Source organism: Cynara cardunculus, assembly GCF_001531365.2.
Source record: "Cynara cardunculus var. scolymus isolate 2C chromosome LG 12, CcrdV1, whole genome shotgun sequence".
Taxonomy (NCBI): Eukaryota; Viridiplantae; Streptophyta; class Magnoliopsida; order Asterales; family Asteraceae; genus Cynara; species Cynara cardunculus.
The window spans coordinates 25,953,313-25,966,333 of record NC_037539.1 but is presented as its reverse complement, the minus strand read 5'-3'; the positions used below and the strand labels follow the sequence as shown (position 1 = coordinate 25,966,333).

Sequence of the window (13,021 nt, the reverse complement as noted above, 5' to 3'; positions counted from 1 at the left end):
CACGACATATATAATCATCGTTTTCCCATTTCGATCTCCTCCTTGACACTTCCAGGGTTTCATCTTCAACGTATTCAGGCACAGGGGTACTCAGAACGTAAACCACTTTCAGGGTAGTCAGGAGAAAATGCATCTTCTTCTGCCATCTTCGGAAATCTTGCCCTTCAAATTTTGACAATTTATCGAATTTGCTTGTCATATCTTTCACAAATTCTTTGTCAGCCATTATCGAAAATACTTCAATCTCTGTTAGAAACACCTTTACTTGGAATCCACTGAAAGTCGCTTTTCACTTTCAGATTGAAGTATTTCGACGGTACAATCGAAATCTCAATCGGATAAAATTCAGTGACAGAACTTCGAATCTGAAATTGTTATGAAAATCTGTGTACCTCTCTTACTCTCCACGAAAATTTGACCAATTCGAAATATAAAAAGAAAAACCGTATGGCAGTTTTTTCACCTAAAAACCGGGCCAAAAACCGTATAAAAAAACTGTCAAAAATGGTAGTTTTCATCTAAAAACCGGGCCAAAAACCGTATGAAAAACTGTAAAAAAAAAAGGCAGTTTTTCACCTAAAACCGGGCCAAAAACCGTATGAAAAACTGTCAAAAATGGCAGTTTTTCAACTAAAATCGGACCAAAATAAATTCAAACAAATGTGCACTCTGCACCTTCCTTACTTTATTCGATATTTATCTTGATTACATTGGTCAACAAATTAATCCCATTACACTTAAGTGATATTAGTGATACTAATCACTAACAATGATATAATGTAAAATAAAATATAATTGTTTGGTAATTATTTACAATGAAATCAAGGTACTTAATGATTAAGAGAGATTTAAAATACAAAATCATTCAAAGAATTTTAAAACCATTAAAAGACCGATTTTTTTTAATGTGCGGATAAATTTAAACTCTCCCGCGCTTGAGCAACATACGTGGCCGTTTATGTGGGCCTTAGTTTTCAACGTTGCGACTTGCGAGTACATGGTCCCACCAACAAATCGTAATTTCTGCCATTTTTGGACTTTAGAAAACTTCCTATAAAGTATAAACCCTGGTTAGGCCAGGGGTTTATACTTCGAAGAAATAGAAACGAAGGGGCCTTCTCAAACCCTAGCAATACAATCCGAGATTCCAATCATGTCTTTCTGGGGTGAGGTTTGGATTATGTTTCTTGAATTTTTGGTCTTCCAATATTTTTTGTCGTAGAATTATGATTGCATCATACGCATATCCATAGTCGAATCATAAGTTTACAGGACGAAATCTCTGCGTTCATGTTTTTTACATATGTAATTTATTGATATTTAAATCCATAATTGTTCGATTATGATACGTTAGGAATCGAAGTCAAACCTGGAAAGCCATATACGCATTCATCCCAAAATGGTAGCACACGCCTGCGAATCTCTCAGGTAAATGTGTTATATTGCATTGAAGGATTGTGGTGTGACTTTTGTCTATATGATTATCGTTTCTTGGACTACGAAATGTCAAGAACCTGTTTAATTCGAGATGGAACGATGAATATTGAAAAATGAGAACCATGAGTACGACCATATATATTACAAAGACAGTCCATTGGTTTTTCTTGCCATTAAATCTGTTTGTGAAACTTTTTCAAAGGAAAAAGGAAACCTAGGGCTAATATACATTGAATTATTGGAAAAAAGGTAGAAAGGAGTGGATAGATCATATTGAAGATGGCAGGCTAACAGATTTTATTATTTTTATTACTATTATTATCATAAAATATCATCTGTAAGTGATGTGGCAATCTCATCTAGGTTAGGAATCAACCTCTCCATCTTACTTTAACTAATTTGTGATAATAAGATGGGTATCAACTAACCTAATTAGTTTGACACTAAGTAACAAGAATGCTGAGTGATTGGATTGGAATTCACCACAGGGTTATATAGATTCTTCAAGTTATAAGATATTGGCAATCAATCTGGAATCAGATATCGCATATTTTGTGTATTCATGGAAAACAATTCAGTACTCAACAGAATACAAGAGCTTCATGATTTGTTACGTGTAGGCAATAGCAACATTAAAAACACCCCTGTATATGGCAGCAACACAATTCCTTGCTTGTCAGTCTTTGGATCAAGGCTTGTAATTATGGGTTTGATGTTTTGGTTGATCATTGTTTAAAGGCTTTGCTCAGTTAGAACTTAAAAGCTAGATTGCTTCAGATATAACTGTTGAATATGTGTAAAGTTTTTGTTGTTGAATGCTGTTTACTGACGTTTTTTTTTTAATTTGACGCGTTATATTTTTGTTTGCATTTTAGGCGACATTGGCTAATGGATCTGCAACACTGAAGAGTTTGGTGCAATGCAACGTAGGAGATAAGCAACCTGTTCTTTTATGTGCACTGCTGCCTACTAAGACYGAGTCATTGCAWTTGGATTTGGAATTTGAGGAAGCYGAMGATGTGGTATTTTCTGTTATTGGTCCACGAGGTGTATACCTCACTGGATACTATGTTGGTCACAATCGACAATCAAATATACAAGATGAATCGTATCCTTTTGTCCATTGAATGGATTGTTTGCATCATCCTTCACTTTTTTGTAATGACTCTGCATGTTTTTCATGCATCACATCACCAGAAAATCTCATGTTGCCTTATCATCACTTTCTATGTTCAAAACAACTTAACCAGTTAACAAATTTGTCTGGAAGTTACTTTTCTTTTACCAATCTCGTGTCCCATCTGGTGTATTGCATAGTAGTTTTTTTCACCCTTTATAAGATGAGGCGATGTTCTTATTCCTTCACTATGGCGGCAAAAGAGAATCATATGGAGAGGATATTGCAAATTCCGAGACACAAGAATCGAATCATAATAGTGATGAGGATGAATACGAGGACAGCTTTATCAATGATGATGAACCTGAACCTCTTACACCTTCGCCTATTTCTAGTAGCAGAGGTATGCTAAAGTTGTGAGCTTTTTTTCCTTTTTATTGAGAATGTGTACTAATTCTTCTAGTTGATATGGTCAAATTTACAACAACAAATCAAACAATGGCTATTGCAGTTGGGGGTTTTCTTCAATGCTCAGTGGCTTAATTTGTTTTACTTTTGAGTCAAAAATCTTTGGAAGTTTATATCTCACTTCTCAAGTAAGTACATAAGGCTTTGATATTTTGGCTAATGTTCTCCAAAGGATTGTAGCTTACTTTTCTAGCATTGTTCATCAGATAAAGATGCTTCAAGATATGGTCCATGAGAAGGATTTTTTGCCATTAAACTCGATTAAGGGAGATACTTGTTTATTATAATGCAATTGGTAACCATTTGTTAGAGTTGAAAGTATGTTAAACTCGTTTGAGAGATCTAGTCTTCATGCATTTGTTACTTAATGAAAATTGATCATTAAGTTTTTCCTACTTCAAATGATCTTGATTTTCAATGAGCAGAGGATGATGATGGAGACTGTCTGAAGAAGAAAGGAAATGGTAATGGCGGTCGTAAAAGGCTCAAAAAGAAGTATAAGTCAATTGAATCGGATGATGAAATGAGTGTCCCAGAGATTGAAGACGAAGATGATTTCCCAATTTCATCCATATGCAAGAACAATAAGTCACAAGTATCAGAAGAAAAAACTGACAAAGAAACAAAAGGCGAGTTAGACAGAGTGACAAAAAACAATGATATGTTAAAGTTGGATGGTGTGCATTCCGGGATTCTTGATTCAAAGGATAAGGTCAATGTACATTTAATAGATGACAAAGCAAAAGAGTAAGTAGTTGGCTGATTGTTCTGCAAATTTAGCATAGATGGTTACTGAACGTCTGAACTCTTGGTTCTTATTTCTTGCTTATGTTACCTTGATACTAATCAGAGTCACTATTATTGGTTTCTTCTTGCTGAGAGTAGGCAACTAGCTGAACTGCCCAAAATTAGATTCAAGGTCAATCTTGTGTATTTAGGTTTGACACCAAGTGGTTAATGGTGACCAAGGGTAAAGAAAAGCATGTCTTTATTACGCATGTAACATCTCAAGTATCCTGTGGAATCACTTGTTATATACATATATATTCGGATTCTAAATTGAGAATGATTTTGTCTTGATGTTCTATTCGTATAATTAATGTTAAGAATAACTGCATCCAGTTTCTGTACTAATAAGTTTAAAGTTTATTGTGTAACAGAAAAGGGGATCAAACCAATATGTCTGTGCCGTCTTTGGCCAAAGTGGTGCCAGAAGGCAGATCAAAACCAAAAAAGAAAAAACAAGAGTCCACTAAAGAGGAAAGGGCAACTGGTCCCAGTTCTGTTGATCACCCTTCTGTACAAGTTTCATTAACTGAAGTGAAAACGAAGAAGAAAAAGAAAGAGAACACCAAGAAGGGGAATGCTGATAAAGCTGATGATGAAGGCCATGCTGGTCCCCTCGAAGATAATATGCATCAATGTAAGGTGGAATCCAATTCTATAAACCATGATGTGCTGGCTGCTAAAGATGATAAAAAACCCAATGATATGTAAGTTCAATTTATTTTCTAAAACCATGATAAATTCGTATATACATCCTGGCCTTAAAAGTGTGTACTAGAAAGTGAATGATTGTCTTTAAGTTGATCCCTATTTGTGCAATCTTTGTATTTAATTATAAAGCAGGGGTGTTGACCGCTCATTTGAGGTGCTGGCTTCTGCTGAAGTTGTTCCTGAAAAGAATTCAAAACTGAAGAAAAAAAGACAAGGACGTAGTGAAGTAAGCACTGATGGTACAGACGGCAACCTGCTTGCAGGAAATAAACAGGAGGATGATCAACAAGCAATTGATAAGTATGATGAAATTTCAAGTTTTCAACTTCTACCTGACTTGTATTTTCTTGATGCTGGTAAATATATGATCTATTGTTTGTTTGGAAACATAATGGTTGTAACTCTAATTTGTGTAGTTATCAAATGTGGGCTGACACAGGGAGTGGTAACTTTTACTTGTAGTTTAATATAAGCCGCTGTAGAAGCCAATTTATTCTCGTCATTATTAGGATAATTAGTAATGATATAGACTGTATTTGTGTAATTATTAAGACACTTCTTTTTTCTGTTTATTACTTATTCTGATTATCTTTTGGATACTTGGTACCTTAATTTCTAGGATCTGTTACTAGCTTATTATTGTAACTTCTACTTTATTTAGGATAATTATTTACTTTGGATGACGATGAATGATATTGAGTATTGCTAACGTAATTGGTGATCAAACAATATTTATGTCAAGCGTGGCAAAACAGTGCACTTACATAGTAAGTATTGCATCTTCTAGAAGACAAGCAATATTACCTGAAAGGTGCACAATCTTCTGTTTGTGAAATTGGCTTGGTGAATTTTACCAAGTTCAATCAATGGTCTTGCATAGGAGGCACTCTATATTTCTTGGCCCTTCAAAACTTCCATTGGCAGACATCTGAACTTCTGAAGTGATGATTGCTTTGTTGTCTTAGAAGGGTGTCATAACTCCACAAGTGAAGTTTTAAACTCAATATCATGCATATAAAGGCGGTAAACAGAAATTGTATGATTGCTTGGTCAATAAGGTATCCTGAACCTCTAGACTAGAGCCAATAACATGAAAGACCAGGGATTTCTTGTGACATTTTGACTATATATTATTCAAATAAAATGCTTCATCATCGTTTACATGATGGAACTTCTGAGTAATATTTTCTCGAAATAGCAGTAAAGTCTGAATGTTAACCAAGCCTAATAAAAAATTAAGCTTGTAGATCAGTAAGCAAAGCCTCTATCCATTTTCTCTCTTATATTGAGATGATTGAAACAGTCTCTTGCTATTCGAGACAAAAAGGCCAAATTAGAATTTAGACTGTCATTGCCCTCTGTTCTCTTTAAAATTGTAGTTTAAAATTTCATAGATTCAACATGCTTATGGAAGAGCCGTGGAAGTAGCCTTTTGTTGTGAAGTACAGATTTAATTTCTGAAATCTAGGTAAAAGAGCTAAAGAGAAAGATCCGAAATAATTCCTTGACCTTAAGAGAAGGCTAAATACAGTTTTTATTTTTAGATGGCGTCTCTTGATGGTGGTAATTTGCATAACTTTTGCGAAGTTTGCAGTTGCAGGAACATCAAACATTATTTTTGATGAAGAAAATTGTATTCAGGCTCTATCAATGACTGTTTGATTGTCTTGACTGAACAATTATTTTGTATTTCTCTTGGAAAGAATTTTTGGTAGTACCAGTGGTTATATTTTCTTCTTTAATTGTTCTAACAGTTTGATGATTCGTCACTATTAATTACATTTACTCGTCTTTTTGTAAGATTTGAAGTGTTTCTTGGTAGTACTAGTGGCTCCCTGGGGCTTGTTTCACTTTTTTCTGGAGATGGAATTTTGATCTGAGGTTTCCTTAGGTTTTATTATATTTTATCTATTACGGCCCATCTATTCTATAAAATGGTTGGGACTTTTCACCCAGTATTACACAATAAATTCAATCCATGGCTTTATCATTGTATTATTTATGTAATGTTTCTTGTCTATAATACACAATGAATTTGAATGCTAGTTTAAAAACATCTGTCTTTTACATGCAGGGGTTCTGGTATTGATTCCAAGCAGTTACCTAATGGAATTCAGTCAGAGGAGAAGAGAGTTAAAAAGAAAAGGAGAAAGACGAGTAAAACACAAGAGGTTGAGGAGAACATAAATATGGAGGTTGAAAAAGAAAATGAACCTTCTGCTACACAACCTGAAGGGAAGGATAAGGAATCCGAGTCCTGTAACAAAAAGATACTATCAAATGGGCTTGTTATTGAAGACCTCGTGACAGGAAAATCTAAAGGAAAAGTGGCTGCTTTAGGGAGAAAGGCAAGTCGTCTCCTTTCTTTTTGCACGCTTTGCACAAGCTGGGGGTCTTCACGGAATCAGTTGCTCTATTCTTTGGGGTAGAAATCAAGTCGGCATACATCCTTCCCCTCTTACGGGGGCGGGGACCCCACCTCTGGGTGAGACATACTGGGCTTGTTTGGTATGATTTTTAAAGCACTTCAATCATTGTGTACCCTTTATTTGCTTCAGGTCAAAGTACAATATGTTGTCAAGTTGAAAGAGAACGGACAAGTGATTGATTCAAATGGCAAGTCTCCCCATAAATTTCGACTAGGTACTCTTGTGACCATGAACTCTTTATTTGATCTTATTGTTGCTACTTAAGCTTGAGGCTTTTGTTCTATATTCTATACCATGAACTCTTTATTTGATCTTACATGTATGTTATATGCATTATGCAGGTGATAAGGAAGTTATGGTGGGGCTGAATGTTGGTGTAGATGGTATTAGTCAACAACTCATTAATGGTTTATGTTTCCTCGGTCGTATGAAAATTGCAACGTTTGTTTTGACATTAGTTCATCAAATATGTAAAATACCCAAGTAATTTTCTACATAATATTTTGGATAACCGTGGGTGTCCGGGCATGCACCTTGACTAATCCCTTGAGGCCCTAAAGTTAACCATCACACAACCTTTAGTGGCCCTGAGGAGTAGCAAATCAAATGTGTTATCAGTTGAGCCAGCCCCAAGGGTTTAACAAAAAAGAAACTGTTGCATTTTTTTGTGTGGCAGATGAAGTTCCAAATAGAAGATTGATTTTGCACATTACCTTTGTATGTACTAATTTTCAGGTATGCGAGTTGGAGATAAAAGAAGACTCATCATTCCACCGTCAATGAGGTATGCAAGTGATTTAGTTGTCGTTTTTCTTAGATACCGTTCTCTTTTTCTTACATGACTAACGATGCATATATGATTGTTGGTAGCTCCGGGTATAAAGGAACCGGTGAGAATGTACCCCCAAATTCGTGGCTGGTATATGATGTAGAAGTGACTAGCATCCATTGATCGTTCTTTATATACTTACGTTGAATGCATATATAAGTTAAGAAGAATACGAAAGAGTTTGTGATGGATGTGGATCAAAAAAGTTTTGTTCGTTGTATTGTTTCTGGGTCGATCAATTATTAGTTCTTTGTAAAAATGAGTTGAGAAACATCCGTACGGGAGTTTTTGTTACGGTTTGCAGTAATTCTGGACTTAAATGGTAATGAAATGAATGTTCTGAACAAAACTCAATTCCCTTCAGATGGTAGTTCATGTTTGTGCTGGTGAGTTCTATTATCTTAGCAAGTTGTTTTTTTTCTTCTTTAAAGTTTTTAACTCTTGTTATATTACTTGGATCAAAATTTCTTGATCTGCTAAGTGGCACTAATGGAGGTCATGCAAGCATTTATTGGGTATTAGGTGAGCGCCTATAGGGTGTGTTTGCTACGGGGACTGGGTGAGATTGTGAGACGGAACGAGACAAAAATAAATAGTCTCATGTTTGGTGTGTCATGGGACAAAAATGAGACAAAAGTAAGATTGGGTGAGATTATTCTTGAGTTTTTTTGTTCCATTAAAAAAGATAGAACAACATGGAACTAAATTTGAGATTACAATATTACCCTTATTATTTGATATCAAAATACAAACCTAATTTAATTGCATCCTCTTTCTTCTCTTCCACAACCTCCATTCTCGATTCCGGCCTCCATTCTTGAAATGTTGAACTTTTGACGATGACGTGACAAACGTTATTTACAATTGTTGTGTTTAAACTTTTTAAATTATGTATGTATTTAAAATTTATGGTATGACAAATGTTATTTACATGTGGTCTTGGAATGTTAAAAAAAAGTATTGATATCATAAATTAAATAATTTAAATATATTTTTGGTTGATTTGTTGTTATTTACGATCATTATATGATATAAAATAACATTAAACAACATTTAGAGGTAATATGATTATTTTAATAGTCTTGTCCTGTCCAGTTCTAGTTGTACCAAACATAGACAGACATTTAGTCTTGATCATCCTGTCCCGTTCTGTTCTGTCTCATCCAATCTGCATAGCAAACATTACCTTACAAAACAAACCAAGTCTTTACATACATAAAAGGAACAACCGAGGTGTCATCGAGTATTTTTGAATGGTACATTATGACCGAGTTTGAATTGTTCAGATAAAACAAACAAATAATTGACATTTTTTTATTGATATTTAAATATAGGCATCGACATAAATCTGTTAATGTTAATATTTTGTGGATTTAACATAAATTGTGGTCATATGATGTACAAGTTTGTAATGTGTATTAGAGTATAAGTAAGTAATGTACGGTGGATTTAGTCGAGACTTAGGATCGTATGAGAATAAAAGTTAAGGTGAGAAGATCTCCATCCTTGATCATTTTTAATCTCATGCTCATCCATGAACTGTGCTTTAGAACGGTTGATCTGGTGCATCTCATTAGTGTTGATCTTCAATTATGATTGATCAAAATGTGAAACTTCTTACCCTTCTCACCGTAACTTGCATTCTCATCGGAACTCAATGCTTTAAGTTGATAATTATTTTGTATATGTTTCAGTCAGAATGAATGTATAACATGAGTCTCCCACTCTCAGTCAGATAGATTGAAAATATTTATTGGTCAATTCGATATAAATTTTGATGTGTATCAAATGAAAGCAACCGAAATGTTTACAATGAAAGTCAACATGGCAATATGAATATTGTAGAATCTTCCTTGATGCAACATGGATTTAGAGCCTACAAATTATGGTGCCATGATGAAGCTTATTTGGATTGTTTCCACTAATAATTTGTAGCTCAACTGGTAGGACTTATGGTTCACTCCCATCACCAATTGAAACCTCTCTAGGTCATATGAGTGCTTGTGAGATTGTTAACTTCATGAGGATTGTTTGTTTACCTCTTAATAGTTTCATTAATAGATAATTTTTAAATTTTGCTTGACAAAAAAATATGTCTCTTAATGGTTCTAAAACTTTCTGAATGATTTTATATCTTGGACCTCTCTTAGCCATTTAGCACCCTAATTTCATTGTAAACAATTACGAAACAATTATATTTCATTTTGCACTATATCATGAGAATCTCTTAATCATTCTGATCACTTGATCATCCAACACAAACTGGTTTGTAACTGCCAAATATCCCCTAGATGAGCTCAAGCTGACACGAAGATTCATGACTATAAAAAGAAGTGTTCTAAGTTACAAAATAAACAAGATTTTTATCAATCCCGAGTAATTATTGTTTTTTTTACATTTTTGAAAAACACAATATGAAATACAGTAATAATCTTAGGTACAAGTATGTGATGCTTGTGTGAAATAAGTCGAATTCCTAAGAACACCATGCCTTCATCTCCGGTTCACACACACCATCTACACCAGGACCGATCAACTCTGAAGCTCACAACAATGGCGTCCATTGGCATTATCATCACCAACTATCTATAGCTCCATTCATCACAAAACTAAGTCCGTGAGATCAAAACTAGAATCCATTGGTTCATATCTTCTTCATCTAAGAGCAGCAACTCCGACGATCAACAACAAGTAGCTCCTACATCAAGAATGCAGATGAGTTGTTCAATTAATTTATCTTGATGAAATGGGGTTGTTTGCAGGGAAATTATATTGAGGAGCGGCAAACTTGCAGTTCTTGGTGCCATTTTTCACTTCAGGTACCCTTTCTCTTTGTGGAGAACTATTCTTCTGCCATTCCATATGTTTAATTTGATTGAATTAGGTTTTCTCCATCATGTTTATCAATTGATTGCAAAACCATTGTAGTTGTGAAATGCTAAATACCTTCAGATTTTTCAATTTCGTAGAGATAAGGACCATGGATGACCATTTGGATGTAAGTTGAGAGTCTGCAAATCAGATTCACCCCATTATATGAGAGGGGCATCTTGTCCTCAGATGAACTACTTGCTACTTCTGGCATGTTTGAATTTAAGAATTAACCAATGAAAGAGCAAGACCTAATTGAGATGAGTTACTAGAGATTATTGACCAAGAAAATAGTATATGTGATGAGAAAAGAATGTCTATAGAGGCTTGATCGAATCAAGAGTTTTGTTGGTCATTTGAGTGAAATTGTCGGTTCATTTTATGTAATTGGATTCACCAGAGAATATGGGGTTGGAAGTTAAGCTACGTCAAAAGCTAGGGGGTGTGGAATGCATACTTCTATATACTAACTAGAACCTCTGATTGCTGGATATGGGAGGGGTCAAGGGAACATGCCCCCTACGGAGTCCTAGAAATCTCCAAGTGCTCGGGGAAAATAAGTTTTTGAATGTTCTAAGTGACATTCAGAAGCCTCTGAGTTACCTTCAGAAACCTCTGAGTTACCTTCAGAAACCTCCAAGTCTTGTTCAGAAGTCTCCGACTTTAAAGCCTTTTGATTCGTGTGCAGTTTTGGTAACCGCTATAAATTCAGCCACATATAAATTACTCTAGCAATCATTTTCATTTTATAGGGAGATATTCTCGGCATTAATTTAGGAACAACTACGATTCTCTAAGTTTAAAAGGAAACAATCTCTACCAAAATCGTTATTGAAAAATATGAGATGATCCTTAGTTGATTTTGTGATATCCTGGCAAATTAGGGTCAAGATACAGCTTAAGGAAAGCGAGCTCTTACAAGATCTCATGATTTTATCCAAGGTTTTTCTTAAGATCTCCGAGTTTTTTGATTTCCGGGCAGAGGACAGGTCTAAATACATTCCACCACCATATCCTACTTTCGATTTGGTTATAATTTCCTTAGAAGTAACAATTTAGAAACAAATTTTGAGTTTTCATGTGTTTGATGCAATGGAAATGAGCCCAATTACCTTGGTGTACAGAAGAATCCTCTTACTCTAGCTTTATGCCATGCAACAAACAATTGCATTTCGACTTCTGAGAATATCAGTGACAATGTCCACTATGCACCACCTTGGTAAGATATATTGATATATGTCTTCTTTTCCGCATTACAGTCCTTTTATTTTGGTTTGAGCTACAACGTTCAACTGTATGTTTTATTGAATTACACATTTGTAATCAACCATGTTATCATCCTTTGACTTTAGGTATCAATTGAATTACGCTCATTTCCCGAGGACATGACCTCAAATAGGAGATCATGAGAGGCAGAATTAGGGTAGCACTTTATGGGGAACTTGTAGCAAACATGGACCGGAGGAGGGATTTGGACAAGGTAGAGCGTGGTGGGGGGTGAGGTAGGCCGGTGGCATGTATAGAAGTCCTACATTAGATAGATGGTTGTTTTAGTTTTTTTTTCCCTACCTTTCATGTCTTGTTTATGTATATACATGTGGGATCTTTACATTATGTCAGTCTTAGGGTTGTTTGGTTGGTTTTCCATTAAGTATTATACAGATAAAACTGTCTATGTGGATTAATCTGCCTGTATACATTGAATTTTTTTTGTTTCTGTAACAACCTTAATTTTTCAGCCATATATATATATATATATATATATATATACACATATCTTTATCATAAATTTTTATAGAGTTAAGTTGTTTCTAAATGCCCTTAATATAAAAACGAAAAAGTAAATAACATATTTTATAAAAAAAATTAAAGTAAATTAATAAATAAGTAAACAAGCATACAAGTAGCTTAGAAAGCTACTTACCGATAAGCACATAAGTAGCTTACTAAGCTACTTAAAGACAAACAACATGAGCCACACAAATCTTATGACAAAACATGCCTAGAGAATGAGTTGTAAGAGAAAAGAAATTTGTGGCAACCTTAAAACATTACAAGGCAAGACTAGAATGAACAAGTACATATGTGACATATCCTTAGAAATTTACTAGTTGAAAAGTTACTTGAACATAGAGATGGCCAAATGGGCCCGGCCCGGCCCGGGACCGCCGGAGGACCGGGACCGGGATCGACGAAGGATCGGCCCGGGACCGGGACCGGTAAGGACCGGTTATGGGACCGAAAACCGGGACCGGTTAAGGTTTTTGGTAGTTTTGTGGGACCGGGACCGACCGGGACCGGGACCGGTTATGGGACCGACTATGGACCGGCCCGGCCCGGCCCGAAAATTCAAATAATATTATAAATAAATGT

The 13,021-nt window shown here is 35.2% G+C and overlaps 1 protein-coding gene across 3 annotated transcripts; it reads left to right on the top strand.

The window, feature by feature from the left end:
- The first annotated feature begins 1,104 nt into the window (after window positions 1-1,104).
- Window positions 1,105-8,112, top strand: LOC112522361 (peptidyl-prolyl cis-trans isomerase FKBP43-like). Of its 3 annotated transcripts, XM_025131451.1 has the most exons (13): window positions 1,105-1,166; window positions 1,355-1,428; window positions 2,313-2,545; window positions 2,818-2,957; window positions 3,448-3,769; window positions 4,183-4,515; window positions 4,649-4,819; window positions 6,594-6,726; window positions 6,763-6,867; window positions 7,078-7,162; window positions 7,290-7,331; window positions 7,684-7,732; window positions 7,819-8,112. In XM_025131451.1, the coding sequence occupies exons 1-13, from the start codon at window positions 1,154-1,156 to the stop codon at window positions 7,898-7,900; spliced, it is 1,782 nt and encodes a 593-aa protein (XP_024987219.1). In that variant the 5' UTR covers window positions 1,105-1,153; the 3' UTR covers window positions 7,901-8,112. The 3 variants fall into 3 exon arrangements, with proteins under 3 accessions (XP_024987219.1, XP_024987218.1, XP_024987217.1); XM_025131450.1 differs by having other exon boundaries at window positions 4,652-4,819; window positions 6,594-6,867; XM_025131449.1 differs by having other exon boundaries at window positions 6,594-6,867.
- Window positions 8,113-13,021: the final 4,909 nt, after the last annotated feature.